The 19,479-nt window shown below is 43.1% G+C and overlaps 1 protein-coding gene across 1 annotated transcript; it reads right to left on the bottom strand.

Annotated features, from left to right (window-relative positions):
- Positions 1-2,042: 2,042 nt before the first annotated feature.
- Positions 2,043-19,380, bottom strand: LOC140479151 (E3 ubiquitin/ISG15 ligase TRIM25-like). Its single transcript, XM_072573112.1, has 6 exons — positions 18,794-19,380; positions 17,337-17,432; positions 14,336-14,569; positions 11,867-11,889; positions 9,096-9,226; positions 2,043-3,762 (listed from the first exon to the last, which is right to left on the bottom strand). Exons 1-6 carry the CDS (start codon positions 19,346-19,348, stop codon positions 3,224-3,226), a joined length of 1,578 nt encoding a protein of 525 aa, XP_072429213.1. The 5' UTR covers positions 19,349-19,380; the 3' UTR covers positions 2,043-3,223.
- Between the last annotated feature and the right edge of the window lie 99 nt (positions 19,381-19,479).

Raw genomic sequence — 19,479 nt, 5'->3', positions numbered from 1 at the left:
CAATAAGGTGATCTCCCTTTCTTATTTCTCAGTTCCATCCAAACAACATCCCTAGATGTATTCCCAGGAATATCCTCCCTAAGTACAGCCATAATGCTGTATCAAAAATGCCACTCCCCTTCCTCTCTTGCCCCCTTTTTGTCCTTCCTATAGCATTTGTATCCTGCAACATTAAGCTGCTAGTCCTGTCCATCCCTGAGCAATGTTTCTGTAATTGCTATGATAGCCCAGTCCCATGTTCCTAACCATGCCCTGAGTTCATCTGCCTTCCCTGTTAGGCCTCTTGCATTGAAATAAATTAAACCACATTTATCAGTCCGACCTTGTTCTCTGCTTTGTTCCTACCTGCCCTGACTGTTTAACTCACTCCTTTTCCCCACTGTACCAGTAGTATAGATACAATGCATGACTCAGTTAGAAAGGAAGGAAACATATGATCCATGATAGATGAGAGCATTTTACCCAACGCCATTCTACAGAATGGAGGAGCAAGGCAAGCAGTTTGGGGGGCAATGGAGCATCTGTCTTGCAGTCTTTGTTGGTAAGTCTTTATTCTTCCTTCAGTCTGACGTTCCCCTGGATCCTCTTTCCCCACCTCGTCCCACTGATGTACCTGATCATGATGGCAGGTGCTTGTGAAGTCCTTTTAACATTGATTCTCTGCACATCAGAATAACTGCTCCCCCTTTTAGTTTATTCATTTACAGGATGTGGCCATTGCTGGCTAGGCCTAGATTTATTGCCCAGCCCTAACAAGTCAACTGTTTTTCTGTAGATCTAAAGGCACATATAGACCAGACTGGTCAGGATGGTAGATTCTCCTCCCTAAAGGTCATTAGCCCACCTCCACGTGAGGCTTAGGAGTCTAAGAATTTATTTTCCCAAACAATATTTGAGAACAGAATATTTACGGTACCAGTAATTGTTAACGTATGCTTAATGAGGCATCTTCACCTCAGTGCTTTTTGACATTATTACCTTCCCCTTTGTCTCCTGCTGTTAATGACCTGTTTATATTTGAAGGCGAGATGCTGCCATAACACAGAAAATACTGATTATGAAACAGTAGAAGAATTCAGTTTTAAAGAGGGGCCCTGATTTCCAACAAGATAGAGAAAGATATGCAGGAGAAGGGACTAGAAGGACAGATCTTGCTGAAGAGAAGCTGGAAAAGGCTGCTGTGGAGCATCAAGATGGCAATAGTTTGGCAGACTGGTCTGTTTGTGTTATAACAACATTATAAATCTTGCAGTCTGCCATCCTGCTTAGTGCATGCAATCGGTGTTGAAAGTGAGGTTTATTGTATGTCAACAGCATTCAAAACCTCACTTCTCCATCCATCTTAATCTCAAAGCATTGACAACCAGTACCCATTCACGGAAAGAAGATTGAAGTCAAACTGCTGGCAAGGTGAGGGTTTGACTAATCTCAATGATGTGGTCATGTTTCTGGTTATAGAATTGGTAGAGAGCCACGAGAGAACTGGCAGAGCCCCCAGCCCCCACAAGATTAGCAATTACCCCATGATGGCTTTTCACACAGATTATACAGCAATGCGCTGCAAATGATTGACTAAAGCAAATTTATTTTTTTTTAAAAATCGCAATTATAGAGAAACAAAAGTATACGCCATGTACACAACAATATCATAGATATCAGACACATTCAAGGCTCTTCTTCAGAATGAATTTCTTACATAGACTGATAAAGGTCAAGACTTGTTGACTTCTTCGTATGTGGATCTACATTCTGTGCTGGTCATGAGAGTTCAAGCTGTTCACGTTTATATCACTCAGCTAGTAATGTATAACCTTTTATGGCAACATCCTTTCATATCACAGATAGTAAACCATGCACATTAATCCATTTGTCTTCAAGATGAGCGACTTTTGATGGGTTTGATGCAAGAATTAATTCGTCTTCAAGTTCAGATGTGAGACACTGGACAGTAATGAGAATTATTCCAGTGTGTGTTTGAAATCTAACAAGGATGCCTACTATTTATTACCTTGGAACCTATAGTTTGAGTCACAGAGACCAACTTGATGTATGCATTCAGGAGTTTTAATGTACGTGGAACATTGCTTAAGAGAGACAGAAAGATGTGGTGCTACAGATTTGTGTCTTGGAATCATCAGGACAGAAACAAGAATGCCACAGTTTCCTACTAACAAAGTGCTGTGCTAAATCCAAAGAGGTTCTACTTATCAAACACAGTTGAGCAAGACTATGTAAGGATTTTAGTGTCACTGGAATGCCAGGAAAATAAGCCACAGATTGGTGATTGGTTGACTGAATCAAACAGCATGTTCCTTTTGCTGCTCATAACAGGCAGAGAACAGATCGTACTCAACCAGCCTGCATTTACAAAGCTTAAAATTAAAACGTGTTAGAAACAGGTGATTGGCCTGCAGGTGCTGAACAATCCCAACTGCACTAATAGTTATACTAACAACCAATGATGATAATCAATTGAGCTCATGTTGTGGCTTGTTAGAAGTGACAAATATTCATGCACAGGGCCTGTGCTCTACAAACATACTGTTCAAGCCTTGAGCCTATCAAATTACCTGGGGGAATAAGGAATCAATGTTGCCTATTGCTTTCTCATGGCAACACTCAATCACGTTACACCATTTCTCCAATAATATAAATTGCAGCTATCATTTGAAATTTGGCTTTGTCCCATGTGCTCATGAGACTTCTGTAATAGCAAATCAGTGCTTCACATTCAACCTCTCAAAGAACTTGGGAATGAGCCCACTCTAATCAAACACTGACAAATATGCAAGCTGCAGCTTTTTTTTTGCAACTAATCTTTATTTCCAGATCTTATTTCTTTCTCTTCTATAGGAGATCGATTTTCAACCAATCCATTCACTTCAAATTCAGGAACATATTGACCAACATTAAATTACACATGAAGATATTAAATAAATACATGCATCCTGATTTGAAGCAAGACTGTTTCTAGCAGATACAGATTATACCTGACTGGCCCTTTTACGAGGATTGAAGTTTAGTTAAATAGCATGTAAACCACTAGAACCAAACCGGATTTGGACATGCCTGGGCTGAAGGATCGATTACATAGTCAATAGGAACAGCGTGAGGAAAACCAACTTTTTGCAATATTGTAGGTTCAAATTTTTGTGACGAAGGCAATTTTGACAGAGAAACCGAACACAATGGTGGAATGCAGGATATATCAGAGTTTTAACAATCACTTCAGAACAGACAGGGACAGGGTCACTCCCATTCGGACCCGCAGGGCTGGGTAGAGGGGTTCAGTGAATCTTCCATTGAAGGTATGCAACAAGGTGAGTTCACTCCCTGGCACACTGTAGAAGGAGATTATCCCACCTTCAAAATTGATATACACTCCAACTGTGGAGGGTTTCTCTGCCTTCACGGCAATTCTCCTGCCGTTGTGTAGACCTGATAGAGCATCCGGCCCAGAGTGGATACACCATGATTTATCATTAAACCCCAGCAGACAGTCATTACCCTCTCCTTTCCTGTTGATACTCTTGTAGCACACTCCAATACTCCAGGCCCCATCACCATCCTTCACCTGGATCTCCCAGTAAGACTGGCCATAACTCACACCCTTAGCACCAAGGATCTGGGGCCACCGGTCAAAAATTTGTGTACTTTTCGGAAACACCTGGATGTAATTCGATGCTGACACTGTTCTATTGTTGTCTGTCAGAACGAGGTATGGGTTTGCTGTGTCTGGATCGAGAGTTGGTGATTGGCCATCTGTCAGTAAGAGAAGATGGTGAGGGTAAATGACTTGCTCACTTCCTGCAGAATCTCCACCCTTTTATGCATTTCACTTTCTTCAAACACTCCATTTCCAAATCCTTGGCTTATTGGTGGCACACTCACCTTGGCAGTCTGGTTAGAAGGTCAAGTCCCGCCCTGAGGGACTTGAACACAAATTCCAAACTGACACACAGTGTTCAGCACCCACACACAGTGTTCAGCACCCACACACAGTGTTCAGCACCCACACACAGTGTTCAGCACCCACACACAGTGTTCAGCACCCACACACAGTGTTCAGCACCCACACACAGTGTTCAGCACCCACACACAGTGTTCAGCACCCACACACAGTGTTCAGCACCCACACACAGTGTTCAGCACCCACACACAGTGTTCAGCACCCACACACAGTGTTCAGCACCCACACACAGTGTTCAGCACCCACACACAGTGTTCAGCACCCACACACAGTGTTCAGCACCCACACACAGTGTTCAGCACCCACACACAGTGTTCAGCACCCACACGGTGTGCACTGTTGGAAGAGGCATCGTTTGGATGAAATGTTAAATGAATAACCCATTCTCCCACTGAGGTGGGCACAAATTAAAAACTGGGATGACTTAAAAAGTAAGGGAGTTCTCCCCACTTGATGGTCAATAGTTTTTCTTTAACTAACATTTCGCATGTAAATCAAACAGCCATATTTTCTCATTAAGAAAGACTGTGCTGTGTTACAGAGAGAAGGCATGGGAATCTCACTCGGCAAGGTGCTTATGGGGGCAAACAGCCAGCTGAAATGTGAAGGACTGAATAGCTTACTAACATGCTGAAACCATCCTGTGACTGTAACCATTCCCAAAATTCAGAAGTATTATCTTGTTATCAGGCAGTTTTGGACATGACAGAAGTACAAGATTACTATCCTTTCCTGCAAGATTTCTAATAAATCAGAATACTGCCTGGAGGGCAAAAACTGGCCAGTGTGACTCAAGACTTGGAATTAGATTAGATTAGATTCCCTACACAGTGTGGAAACAGGCCCTTCGGCCCAACAAGTCCACACCGACCCTCCGAAGAGTAACTCACCCAGACCCATTTCCCTGTGACTAATGCACCTAACACTATGAGGCAATTTAGCATGGCCAATTCACCTGGTCTGTACATATTTGGACTGTGGGAGGAAACCGATGCAGAAACAGGGAGAATGTCTGTGTGGAGTTTGCACAGTCGCCCAAGGCTGGAATCGAACCTGGGTCCCTGGTGCCGTGAGGCAGCAGTGCTAACCACTGAGCCACCATGCCATTCTGGCATAACTAATTAATTTGTATTAATGATCAATTCCTGAATTATTAATAAATATTTGATTTAGTAGATTAATAAACTTATTTAATAAATTGATTCCTGAACTATTTCAGTCCAGCAGCATCTGTTTTATAGATGTTGATCAGACGTAAATGAATTTAGCAGCCAGCCAATTGCGATTGTAACTCGAGGTCTTTGTGTGGGATGAAGGCTCCCCAAGCTTCCCACAAGACCAACACTCAGGTATGAACATGTGAATTAGAACCAGGAGTAGGCCATTCAGTGCCTAGAGTCTGCTCCGTAACAACACAGCTGATCTCAATGTGACCGTAAGTCCATTTTCCCACCTACTCTCCCACAACTCGGGTCTTTGTCATTTGTCAAAAACCTATCTACCTCTGCCTTCAAAAAAAAATCAATGGGCCTTACTTCATCACTCTCTCGGAAAGAACACTCCAATGACTCACATTCCACAGAGAAAAGAATTCTTCACACCTTAGTCTTAAAACAGGAGGCCTCCTATATTATACTTCTTAAAGATTTTTTCAAATTTTATTTTTCAATTAATTTGGGACCAGGACCCAGGAGAGGCCAAAAAAGTCCACTGTATTTTATTTCCATTTTCCTATTTCTACAGAATCCAGAGCAGTCACAGAAAGCTTAACTCCAACCTACCCAGACTCCATCCTCTCTCCTCACCTACATCTGCGATTCCTCTGATGCCCCACACCACGTTGACAATTTCCAGTTCCCTAGCCCTAACTGTCTCCTGTTCACCACGGATGTCTAATCCCTCTACACCTCCATTCCCCATCAGGATGGCCTGAGAGTCTCTGCTTCTTCCCCAACCAGAGACCTGAACAATCTTCATCCATCACCACTCTCCTCCACCTGGCTGAACTTGTTCTCTCTCTGAATAATTTCTCTTGTAATTAATCTCACTTCTGCCAAGTCAAAGGAGTGGCTATGGGCTCTCACGTGGGTCCCAGTTATACCAGCCTCTTTATGGGGTATGTAAATGATCCTCGTTTCAATCTTACACTAGCTCTCTCCCACAACTCTCTCCTGGTTACATCAGCTGTTTCAGTGCTGCTTCATGCTCCCACCTGGACCTTGAAAACTTCATTCATTTTGCCTCCAATTTCCACTCCTCTATAAACATTCACATTGTTCATTTCTGACACTTCCCTTCCTCTACTTGACCCCTCTGTCTACATTTCAGGGAATAAACTATCCACTGCCATCCACTACAAAGCCATTGACTCCCATAGCTTCTTTCACTACATTCCTCACACCCCCTGCAAGGACTCCATCCCAATCTCCCAGTTCACCTACACTGCATCTGTTCAGATGATGCCAACTTCCAAAACAATGCTGCTGACAGGGTTGGCTTCTTCCATAACTGTGGTTTCCCACCCACTGTGGTTAACAGGGCCTTCAACCCCATCTGACCCATCACCCTTATCCCTGCCCATCACTCATAAACGTGATTAGGTTCCCCTTGTCCTCACTCTGCATCTCACCAGTGTCCGCATTCAAAGGATCATTCTCCACCATTTCAGATAGTTCCAGCACAATCCCACCACCAAACATACCTCCCCCTCCCCCTCCCGGTCTGTACTTTACAGGGATCGTTCCCCCTGAGTCTCTCTAGTCAATTCCACAATCTCCATCTCCCCTCTCATGCACTTTCCCAGTAACTGCAGAAGGTGCAACAGCTGCCCCTTCACCTCCTGCCTGCTCACCATCTTTCCAGGTGAAGCAGCCTTTCACCTGTAATCTTGAATATTGTATTTGCTACACCAAAAGTGGAGAAACCAAATGGAGACAGGGTGACCACTCTGCAGAACACTCCAGTCTGTGCGCAAGCATGACTTTCCCATCGCTGGTCATTTTTACATCACTTCCTACTCACGTCTGTCTCTGACATGCAGCAGTGCTCCAGTGAATCACAGCGCAAACCGGAAGAACAACATCTCACCTTCAGGCGAGGCACTTTACAGCCTGTGGGACTTCATATTGAGTTCAACATCTTCAAATCGTGAACCATTTCTTCCTTTTCTTTTAGCTTGTTATCATGTCCTCTTCCCCCAGTCCTAGTATCTGTCCTTTCAAGATTAGAGTGGTGCTGGAAAAGCACAGCAGGTCAGGCAGCAACCAAGGAGCAGGAAAATCGATGTTTCGGGCAAAAGCCCTTCATGTTCTGTTCCTGATGAAGGGCTTTTGCCCGAAACGTCGATTTTTCCTGCTCCTCGGTTGCTGCCTGACCTGCTGTGCTTTCCCAGCACCACTCCAATCTAGACTCGGGTTTCCAGCATCTGCAGTCCTTGTTTTTACCTTGTTGATTCTGTCCTTTCAAGTCTGGCAGGAGACACACCATTGTTCTGCAATTCTTACATTCCAATCACTTAATCTGAACTACTGACACCTTTTCTCTACCAGCACTCTACACCCATTATTTCACCTCCTCTAAACTATTGCATAAATGCTGTCCCCTCCACACTTCACTTCAGCTCTGAAGAATCACCTAGACTCTGAACATTAGCTTGCTTTCTGTCCATGGATGCTGCCTGATCCACTGTGATCGCCAGCATTTGTTGTTTTCAGTAGATTCCAACATCTGCAGTAATTTACTCCTTCAACTTCTTTCCCTTATAACTGTCCTCAGCTAATCACCGGGAGACCACTCTTTCAGGGGTGACAGTAATTAAACTACACAGTTCACACACACTCCATTCTCACCTTGCCTGACCACTAGCATTGACATTGGGTGAGTGTTTGGAGGCCTCTTTCTACAACGATGTCACATAAAACTACTTGTTGTGACTAACATTCATTATACGTGATAAAGGACCAGTGTTAGCTTGATTCCCATGAAACAAGATCTCCCAGCATGTGTGTATTTCCAGTCTCTCTCAATGTGAAAATAGTCATACAGTATCGAAACAGACCCTTCAGTCCAAACCCATCCATGCTGACCAGATATCCCAATCTGGCCTAGTCCCATTTTCCAGCATTTGGCCCATATCCCTCTGAACATCTTAAGTTCCAATTCAGATGCCTTTTAAATGATGTAATTATACCCACCTCCACCACTTCCTCTGACAGCTTGTTCCATACACACACCACTCTCTGGGTGAAAGAGTTAAATCTGTCCCCCTCACCTTAAATCTATGTTCTCTAGTTTTTGACTTCCCCCATCCAAGGTAAAATACCTTGGCTATTCACCCTATCCACACCCCTCCTGATTTTATAAACCTCTGTAAGGTCACCCCTGTATTTGTATATGCGAAATCTGTTATCCACAGCACTTCGATTTCACTAGGAACTTCCAAAACTTTCACTTTTCTATCAAAAGATATGTAGACCAGCAGGGCGAAATAACCATTTTTCTTGAGTTAGTTTCAATAGTCATGATAAATCCTCAAATCTGTCCACAGTCAATTAACAAATTGAAATTTTCATGGCCAAAACAGTGACAACCAGAGAAAGCCTAGAATTTTGAAGCATGTCAGATGATCTCATCGAAATCTACAAAATATTTAAATCGACAGTGTAGAGCGTTTCCCTTGGTTGAGGAGCCTAGAACTGAGGTCATAAAGTTTAAAAAAACCATGGATGCCATTTGGGACCAAGACGAGGAGAAATTTCTTTCCACAGAGGGCAGTGAATCTCTGGAATTCTCGATCCCAGAGGGCTGTGGAAGCACAGTGTTTGAGTATGTTAGTGGGAAAATATCGATTTATCAGTGGTGCAATGGGTTAGGGTAATAGTATGGGTAGAAGATACTGAAGTGTTTGATCAGCCATCAGCATTAAGTAGCAGAGCAGGCTCAATGGGTCAAATGGCCTACTCCTGTTCCTATGATCCAATAACTTCTGACACAGAGCCACTTGATGGTCACAACTATATTATGACAGCTGAAATACAGCAGCACAACTGAACAGGAACCAATGAGCAAATATTTATAAAACAGGAGGCATGACTTTTTAAAAAGTGGACTGTTGTAGCGTACTTACAGAGTTTGACCATTATCTGTCTGCTCCTCTGCTCCTCACTTCCCTCAACTGAACATTTTATATGGTCTTTCACTTGCACACTATTCAAAGAATAAGGCATCGACTCGAGTGGCAGCGAGATATCCTTCAAGCTGGAAACATATGTAGATTAAATGAGAACAAGACATGTGAAATAATACATTACGATTTCTCAGTAAGCATTTAAGCAGCAAAGTGCAAAACTTCCGTGAAGGTGCAATAGTTAATTATATCAAACCTACAGCTCAGCGAGCAAACCTACACCCTTAACAGTTAATTAAGTTAACAGGCCCTTCTAAGGTTCAGTTTTAAGAAAGGTCATCCATTCTGGTGAAATCACACACTCAGGTTCAAAAACTGCCTGTTCTGCTGATGTTAAAACCAGCTTCATCAGGTTTAACATGAGGATCATGTCTCAACCAATCCAATCAACATGCTCATCCTGAGAAACACACAGTCGGATCATGGCTATTCATGTAGAGTAAATATTATTCACAAATCCTGAATATAATGAGCACTATTGCTATATCACGTACAGACCTACCTGTCACAGTGAAATGGCTCACCATTTCATGTGACTAATTATCCATTTAGGGGAGACACCTGTTCTGGAAGCAAATACAGGAGCTACTTGAAACCAGCACGGTGCCAAAAATAGAAATCTGACAAGTACGTGTCTTATTTTGTAATACTGCATGAAGGGCTAACGTTGGCCAGGTCACCACAAGAACTCCTTACTCTTCTTCAATTAGCACTGTGGGATCTTTCTATTCCCTGGAACATGGTGGCAAGAAAGTAGAGCTTGTTGCCTTCCCAGCCTTACATTAGGTGACTGAAAATGAAAAACAGATTATGTTGCTTTTGACCTACTTTGAATTCGGACTGACTGACTGACTGACTTGGGTAACATGTACCCTCTGTGCTCTCTTGCATTCCCTTACATCCATAAGACCAGAGAGGGGCTGTGTCCCTGGGACTCGGTAAAATGGGAATGTGTTTGCCCTGTTGCAGCAATCATTTGTGACATTAGTTCAGTCAAAGTAGACAAGGTCAGTGTCATAACATTCACTGAGACTCTCAAATATTTATAATATACTCAAAAAACAAACAACAGTGAGCCTTTATCCACTTCTTCTCTTGGAATATTCAGTGATATCCTCAAAGACAAATATCTCAAACACACTCCCACCCCCTGTAACTAACACACACACACACACACACACACCGAACTCCCTGTAACATTATACTCCAACGAGCAAAAGATCTGCCTCAGTTCATAGGGAACCGAAGAACAAATGTCATACATGCAGATCCACCTGAGCACAACCACAGAGACAACAAAAAGGCAAACAACATACATATGGGATTAGGAGCAGGTCACTTGGCCTCTCAACCATTCAATACGACAAAGCTGTTTACACTCTGAGACAATGACAGAAACAGATCCTACATCCCAAACTAAACAAGTCCCACCTATCTGCACTTGGCCCATATCTCTCCAAACTTTTCCTATTCGTGTACTTTTAAACGTCGTAACTGTACTTGGATCCACCACTTCCTCTGGAAGTTCATCCCGCACATGAACCACATTAAAAAAAAGTTGCCCCTTGTGTCTTTTTAAAAATCTTCCTCCTCTCGCCTTAAAAATATGCCCTCTAGTCTTGAAAACCCCCACCCCATGGAAAGGACATCTGCCATTCACCTTAGCTATGCCCCTCATGATTTTATAAACCTCTATAAGGCCATCCCTCAATCTCCCACTCTCCAGGGAAAAACGTCTTGGCCTATCCAGTCTCTCCTTGTAACATAAAGCTTCAACATTCTGGCAAACCTTTTCTGAACTCTCTTAATAATATCCTTCCTGTAACAGGATAACCAGAACTGGACAGAGTACTCCAGAAGAGACCTCACCAACATCCTGTACAACCTCAATATGACATCCTAACTCCTACACTCAAAAGGTCTGAGCAATTAAGACAAGCGTGCTAAAAGCCTTCTTAATCACCCTGTCTACATTTGCCGCAACCTTCAAAGAATCATGTACCTGAACTCCTAGGTCTCTATTCTATAACAAATCCCAAGGCCCTACTTTTAATTGTACAAGTCCTCCCCTCGTTTATTTTACCAAAAAACAATACCTCACATTTATCCAAATTAAACTCCATCTGTCACTTGTCCCATTCACTGCAATTATGTTTAATACAAAGGTCTAACAATCTTATAGTGAACTGTAGTGACCATTACAGATCATTTGTATCAAACAGACCCAGGTTGCACAAACTGGGCCTGTTTATTTGGACTTGCTCGGACAGCTGAGCACACAAAAAAAATCATATTTCAACAAGCCACGCAACACTACGACCGGCTGTGTTAGTGCAATCTTTGAACTGACCAATGTAAAATAGTGTAAGATCAAAACAAAAATAAGGCCGATGCTGAAACTTTGAAACAAAATACTCAGTGGGTTCAGCAGCATCTGTAAACAGAGATACTGATCAAAGGTGAATCAAATAGGAGTTTCCTTCAGAACAGAAGACAGAGCAACAGAGGGTTTTATGGGGGTGGGGTGGGGTGGGATGGGGTGGGATGGGGTGGGTGGATGGATGGGAGGAAGTAAGATCAAAGGGAGTGTCAGGGATCAGATAGAGGGCATGAGATTTTAAACTGCAAAGAACAACTTAGTCAAGTGTAAAACAGCTTGTCTGGTGATGTTTTTCGGTTTGACTGAATTGCATGAGCAGGTTTTTACTTACCGGGCAGTGATGGAGTTAAATTCCTGAAACAAAACAGACAGGGAACACGGTGTAATACAGGACATTAACAGGCTCAATCTTACTGAAAGGCTGGCAGGAAGGGTTACACCCACAAGTGGAACCAGCATTACCACACATTTACCTTTAGTGGTTTGGCAACAGAAAGCTTGAATAATGATACAAAAAAAACTTTTTTTTCTCTGTCTTGCACTCATCAGAACATTTCACAATGAATGCTATTTTAAAGGGAAAATCAATATTAATGCTGTATGTGAGGTTAGTGCTCATTGGTTGGCAAGTGCTTGAACCCACAGTTATAGAAAAATCAACCCTCTGTACCACCATCCAAACCAATCAACACTGTCCTCTCAGTGCTGGTGCTCTCCTTCAACTGATATCCTCGTGAATTACCTCTGACGAGCGCAAGATGAAAAGCTTTGACAAACATGTCTTTGTTCAGCAATATATTTACCTTTGTTGCATGTTACCATACAGAACTGCCCAGTATTTCACAGAGGTGTATATCAAGCCCCAATATCAGACATTAGACGAGGGTGACAGGTGATTTATTCTAGGAGGTAGTTTAAGCAGGTTAAGGCTTTTTAAAGGACAGTGAAGTTCAGCCTGTATGAGCTCAGAAACTGAAAGCATTACTGCTATAGGAGTGGGATATAGCAAACAACCCACCACGCTTGTCCTGAAGAGAAAACAGCCAAAGGAACAGTGTGCAGGGTGAGGGGGAAAGAGGTGATAAAGTGCCTGCAACTGTGGTGCATGAGAGGGAGTGTGAAAGGGAAACAGAAAGGAAAAAAAAGGGAAAAGGCAAAGGAAAAAAATGGGGAGAGAGAGAAAGGAGAGAGAGAGAGAGAGAGAGAGAGAGAGAGAGAGAGAGAGAGAGAGAGAGAGAGAGAGAGAGAGAGAGAGAGCGATGTGGGGTGAGGTGGGGGTGGGGGTGAGAGAATTGGAGTCTGGCAGTTAGAGTACTGGCACAATGATGATAGAGCCACAGATAATGAATTCAGCAACAGCTGCCCAAGGTGGAAGTAAGCAACATGGTGAGGGATATGCGGTGTCTGAAACAAAACCAACCATGCTCAGATGGTCACTCACACAGGCCATGGAAAGGGAATGGATCCACTTTAAAGGAATTCCTTTTAAATGGGGACAGAAGATGACAAAGAGAGCTGTCACTGGCCTAGCACATGGAAGCTGAACCCACAGTAAGAGAAAAGCAAGCCTGCCTACACCCATCCAGCTGAGGAAGTTACCCAACAATGACAAGACAGAGAGCAGATGGAAAACTATTGCACGGAGTACTAATTACACTAATGAACATGAAGTGGAATACTCCTAGTCCTGAGTCCTTCAGACTTGCTTCGCAGTTCAAGGAGATCGTGGCTTCTCTGCTTGTGGTCTGAATTCCATAACACACTTTCTCATCATAAATTTATCCAATTGAGGTTTGAATAACAAGACCCAACCTCAACTACCTTTTGGGAAAGAGAATTTCAGACTCCAATAACCCTAAACCCTCATCTGTCTTAAAGGGGAGAATTCCTAAGCTTAAAGCATGTTCTCTAGTTTTAGTCTGCTCCACAGAAAATATTCATCAAATAACCACCCTCTTCAGTCCAGGATATTGTGTGTTTCCATAAGAACATCCCTCATTCCTCTAAACTCCGCTGGGTAGAAACCCAACCTTTCTTCATAAGACAATCTCCTCATCCCAGAAATTAGTCCAATGAATCCTTTCTGAACTGTTTCAAAAGCATGAATATCATTTATTTTCAAATAAGGAGGCCAAAACGATGCAGTACTGCAGACATAGTGGCACCAAGGCCCTGAACAGCTGCAATAAAACTTCTCTATTTTCATTCCCCTTGCAACAAATGATGGCATTCCATTTGCAACCTAGAGGGAGCTTCGTGGGAAGCTGCTGAGAGTGGGTTTATTCCATACTTACCTGAATTATTCCTGAACAGCACAAGTAGCTCAGCAATTTTAACCAGGCAGTAATACATGCATCAGGCCAAGTACCTTCCCTTCAGAACAGGGAGAGGACAAACAGAACAGGACTACCATTCTCAGAAAATAAATGTGTTTCAAAATCAGGTTGGGAGCTGAGCTCGACTGCGAACCACTCAAGAATTAAACACACCGTTCACACCAACAGTGCAAACGCCTGTCCAAAACTAGTGTAATGTCCTTCATTGACTCCTGCTTCATGACGGACTGCGGTGCACCTACAAAACCAACACTCCATCAACCACTGTCATTCGGAGGAGGAAAGCTGGGAAAATGGAAGCTTTATGGAGCAAGCTATTGCGTGTAGATGATCACTGCCATCAATTATTATGCACAAATAATGTCAACAAAAGGGGCTCAGTTTGTGTGAAATATTATTGATCATTTAGTATATTGAACAGTTTTATAGATTGCAAGTAAAAGCTACATTAACATATTCATCACCTGTATAAATGGGATGTCATCGTACTTTTCGGACAGATTGTTCAGATCCATTAGAGACTTGTCAAATTCTTTGGCTGCATTCTGGACGTCGAGGATCCTTGCATCGATCTCTGCTGTTACTTGGATCTTCTCCCTGTCTAGCTCTTCGAAAGCTTTCCTCTCTTCATCATCAATCTGCCTCCTGAGAGCTTCGTATTTCTCCTCAACATTTATTTCCTTCTCCTTTATTGCTGCCTTTGGTGGCAAGGTTTGAGTAAGTAGATAATACAGGAGCTTTACACAACAGATCTTGCATATTCACTCTTCGTCATCAGTGATGTCAGCTGTACCTCGGGGCTGGTAATCTCTCCTATAGGGAGGAAGGTTGAGAGTTCAAGCCCCAGTCCAGAAACTCAAGCTCTGGACTAACCCTCCAGTACAGTTCTGAGGGAGAGGTGGGCAACATTACGCAGGCTATTTTTTTGGTTGAAGCATTAAACCAAGATCCTATCTGTCTCTCCAATGGACGGAAAATATCCACAACACTATTTGATAAAGAGTTGGCAGTGTCCTGGTCAATATTTGCCCCTCCACTAACATCTCAAGCTGATGACTTGTTCATTGCCTTATCACTGTAGAAACCTATTGCACCCAAATTCCCTACAGCCAATCACTGTTATAATGTAAAGTGCTTAAGTGTCCAGAGATTATTCAGGGCACTACAGAAATGCAAATATTTCTTTTCTCATATAGTATCCCAATAGTAAGATCATATTGTAAAAACAGAGGGAAGGAATGTAATAAATGAACAATTTCATCCCATTTCTGATCCATTCACATTGAAAATATAATTTTTTACCCTCCCATCAAAACTGCGTATAACAAACGTTGCATTTGATGTTGTGTGAACCTTAAAACAGGAAGAATAGGCCTAGGATAGAAAACTTGAAGAGTAAAAACTAGGGCACCGCTGATCTTTGTGAACGTTCTCTCAGTTCACCCCCTCATGTCCCCATTGTTCACCGTCACTCCATCAACCACACAATGTGCATAGATGATGATTCTGGTCAAAGGAGCTTCCTTTGGTTAAATGAATGGTGTTAACCCATCAATAAAGATTGCAAATTAACTGGGGTCGAGAGGGTGGGGGCAGTATAGCTGAGGGTCAGCACACTGAATAATTTGAATAGATGATAGAAGACAATCACAGGATAAGGCTGGAAGCTCAGCTGATTTATATCAGAAAAAAGGAGGCCAACCAGTCCTTCAAGCTACTTTGCCATTCAATGAGGTCATAGCAGATCTTCTACTTTAGCATCATTTTCCTGGACCTCCTATATCCCTTGATGTTGTCAAAATGCCGATCTGTGTTCAACTAAGCCTTTACAACTGTCTAGGCAGGTTATTCTGATATTTAAAGAGAAGCTGTCAAAATCCTCCACTCCCACATTGGCCCAAACGCCCCACAGATTAGGGACAAACCCAAATCGATTCAGAGTCAGAATACATGGGTTTTTTTTTCCTGGATAGCAAGATGTATCTAGCATGGTGCCACAGGCTTCAGTCCTTGGAACCCAGCTATTGATAATCTACAACTAACGACTTGGACACAGGAATAGAAGGCTCTATGGCCAAATTTACAGACAACACACAACTAGGCAGGATGGTAAATTCCAATTACAAATGGATATAGATTGGCGAGGAGTGTGTGCCAAGATGTGGCAGATGGAGTTTATTGTGGATAAGTGCGATGTCATGCATTTGGGTAAAAAAAAAATGGGAAAGGCAGCCCATTATCTTAATGGGGAGACACTTCGGGGTGCTCCAGTGCAGAGAGATCTAGGTGTACTCATTCATGAGTCAAAGAAAACTAGCATGTAGGTGCAGCAGATAATAAAGAAAGCAAATGGAATGTTGGCTTTTACAGCTAAAGGAATAGAATACAAAGGTAGGTATTGGTGAGACTGCACTTTGAGTATTGTGTAGAGTTTTGGTCCCCTTTATTTGAGGCAGGATATAGTGGTTTTGGAGGAGGATATAGTGGTTTCAGAGGAGGTTCACTGGATTGATCCTAGAGATGAGAGGTCTGTTATATGAAGAGAGATTGAACTGTTCAGCTCTACACTGTCTGGAATTTAGAAGACTAAGGGGAGATCAAATTGAGATATTTGAGGTGATAAAAAAGGCGTGGGGTGGATGTTTCCTCTTGTGGGCATTCCAGGATGAGGGGTCACAGTCTTAGGATAAAGGGTAGCAAATTTAAAACAGAGTGGAGAAGAAACTACTACTCCCACAGGATTGTGAATCTGTGGAATTCCCTACCCCAAAGTGCGGTGGATGTTGGGACAGTGAATAAATTTGAGGAGCAGCTAGACAGACTTTTAATTGGTATTGGGTTGAAGGGATATGGAGAGAAGACAGAAAAATGGAGGTGAGGAGCATATCAGCCATGATCGAATGGCAGAGCAGACTCAATGGGTCAAATGGCATAACCCTGCTCCTAAATCTTGCAAACTTTATTAACACATTGTGGATCAAATAGGGCTTGGCAAACAAGAGGGAAGAAAGACCTTGTATTTCAGCAACATTAGTACACACCAAAGCTCTTTACAGGCAATGATATACCTTTAAAGTATAGTCACTATTGTAATACAGGAAAAGCAACGTTAAACTGCCCATAGCAAAATCCAATAAACATCTGTTAATGATCAGATAATGTGTTTTTAGGGGCTGATAGACAGGCAAATATAGGTCAGGACAACAGGAAAAACCCACCCACTCTTCTGTAAAATATTGCCATAGAATCTTAGGCAGAGCCTCAGTTTCAATTATCAACTGAAAGAGATTGCTCCAAGTACTGAATTGGAGTTTCAGCCTGGATTAAGTGCTCAAGTCTTCAAAGTGGGACCTCAAACCAGGTGGCAGGCTCAGAGGTGTGAGTGCTACCCACCGAGTAACAGCTGACACCATACGACATTAAGCTTTTCAAAATTTCAATTCATCAACTGGCTAGTTTACTCACCAAAGCATTTTCCTTCTCTTTCTTAACATCTTCAAGAGCAGCTTGGGAAACTTTAACTTTTTGCCTGAGTTCCTCCTGTTGATCTCCCAAATTATTCTAACATGAAGCAGCAGAGATAAATCATTCCAGGTTGTTATATCATTTTTAAATGTATAAATAGTGTACATGATAAATGAAAAAAAACACTACTCAGGTTTTAACATAAGTATTAGTCAACTTTTCATTTTTATTCTGTAAATTACAGAGATCTGCATTTTTCATGTATTAACTTAAACGTTCATAATTGTACAGTACTTTATTTTATTTTGCTTTCAATTCAACGATTGTCTGTAACTATGGAGTTACAAGTTACTTGTTTTGTTTTATTTGTGTTATCCCAATTCAATACCATCTATCATGATTATTAATTAACCAAATATTCTTGGATCTAACTGAAAGATCTGCACAACTCTCAAAGCTTTGCTATACAAATAAAACTCAAATGACATTAGTACTTGAAGACAGTCTAAAACTGTGGTCTCCCATTTAAGAGAAAGATTTAAGACAGACATTAAGAAATAAACTTTTTCACTCAGTTGTTTGCCTGTGAAATTCTCTTCCCTATGCTGCAGTGGAAGCTGGATTATTGGACATTTTTTGAAAAAACGGTGGAGATTCCGGACAATGGAACCAAAGTGAAGAGGGAACAGGGAAGAAAATGGATATGGGGTCATAATCAAAGCACGTTTCTCATTGGGTTTAGAAGAATGAGAGATTGAAACATATAGGATTCTTAAGGGGCTTGACAGGGTAAATGCTGACAGGATACTCTCCCTCATGGGAGAGTCTAGGACCAGTGGGTGAGAATAAAGAGGTTTCAATTTAAAACTAAAATGAGGTGTATTTTTTCTCTTGAGGGTGGTGTCTTTGGAACTACTTGCCACAGAGAGCTGTGGGGAGCAGTCACTGCGCAACTTTAAGACTGAGATAGACTGATTCTTGATGTGGAGGGGAATCAAAGGTTACAGGGAAAACAGGGGAAGAGTTGACATGAGGAATGTCAGATCAGCCATGAATCTAGAGAATGATGGCAAAGTCTTGAGGGGCCAAAAGGCCTACTCAGTTCGTAATAACAATGTGCTGCATTGTGCAGGCCTCAGGTTATAGGAAGGAAACATTTGTATATACATAGGAACATAGGAAGGAAACAAGGCTTATTTGTAAGATCAAAGATATTTTAATAAATCTGTTCAGACATGCTACGACACCTGCCTGGTGCAGACGCAGCTTGAACAGAAATGGAGACACCGCCACTGTGTCCAAGAGCTCTTGTACATGTATTCATATGGTAATTCTACTGCATTATGTATGAAAGTCCACAGATGATCTGCTGTCAATGAAACTTGGCCAGTTCACAGGTGTGCGCACACACACAAACACAGAGACAGAGACAGAGACAGACGCACACACAGACATACCCTCAGCTCCTTCGCTGCTTCACTGACGCTGATTAAGTCGTGGCCCTTGTGGCTTCCTATTAAAGCGCAGAGGCTGCAGACACAGGCAGCATCGTCCTTGCAGTAGATCTCCAGCAGCTTTTGATGTTGTGCGCACTTGGCCATCGCCATGTCCGCGGTCGGCTCGCTCAGGGGGTGGCCCTTCAGCACCGCGTTCTCCTGGTGCAGCCGGAGGTGCAGGGAGCACATGGACACCTCACACTGCAGGCAGCTCTTGAGGGCCGAGCGCCTCTTCTTGGTGCAGTAGGTGCAGGGCACGACGCCTTGGCGGGGCTCCAGGGCCAGGTAACCGGCCACGATGTTGGCCAGTTGGAAGTTCTTCTCCAGGCGGGGCCTGTCCGCCCAGGCCGCCCGGCACTGCGGGCACGAGTAACCCTCCGCCTCCCTCCACACCGCCTCCAGGCAGCCCCGGCAGAAGCTGTGCTTGCAGCTCAGGATCACCGGCTCGGTGTAAATCTCCAGGCACACCTGGCAGGTCAGCTCCTCCTCCAGGGGATCCGACACCTCGGCCGCCATGATGCCGCGCCGGAAGTGGAGCTGGTGGGCGGGGACGAGGGAGCTGGTTGCACCTCTCCGCCCCTCTTGGTGCACCGCCCAGAGAAGGCCCGGCGGCAAACCTGGGCCCCGCGCCTGCGTTCCGCGTGGCA

Source organism: Chiloscyllium punctatum, chromosome 6 (assembly GCF_047496795.1).
Source record: "Chiloscyllium punctatum isolate Juve2018m chromosome 6, sChiPun1.3, whole genome shotgun sequence".
Lineage (NCBI taxonomy): Eukaryota > Metazoa > Chordata > Chondrichthyes > Orectolobiformes > Hemiscylliidae > Chiloscyllium > Chiloscyllium punctatum.
Note: the sequence above shows the minus strand (reverse complement) of the source record. Positions and strands in the feature narration are given on the sequence as shown.

Excerpts from the sequence above, each read along its gene's own strand:
- LOC140479151 (XM_072573112.1), bottom strand. The coding sequence starts at position 19,348 with ATGGCGGCCGAGGTGTCGGATCCCCTGGAGGAGGAGCTGACCTGCCAG. Across the intron at positions 17,433-18,793 it reads AAGCAGCGAAGGAGCTGAGG|AATAATTTGGGAGATCAACA; the intron begins GTATGTCTGTGT and ends GCTTCATGTTAG. Across the intron at positions 9,227-11,866 it reads TTTAACTCCATCACTGCCCG|CTTGAAGGATATCTCGCTGC; the intron begins GTAAGTAAAAAC and ends ATATGTTTCCAG.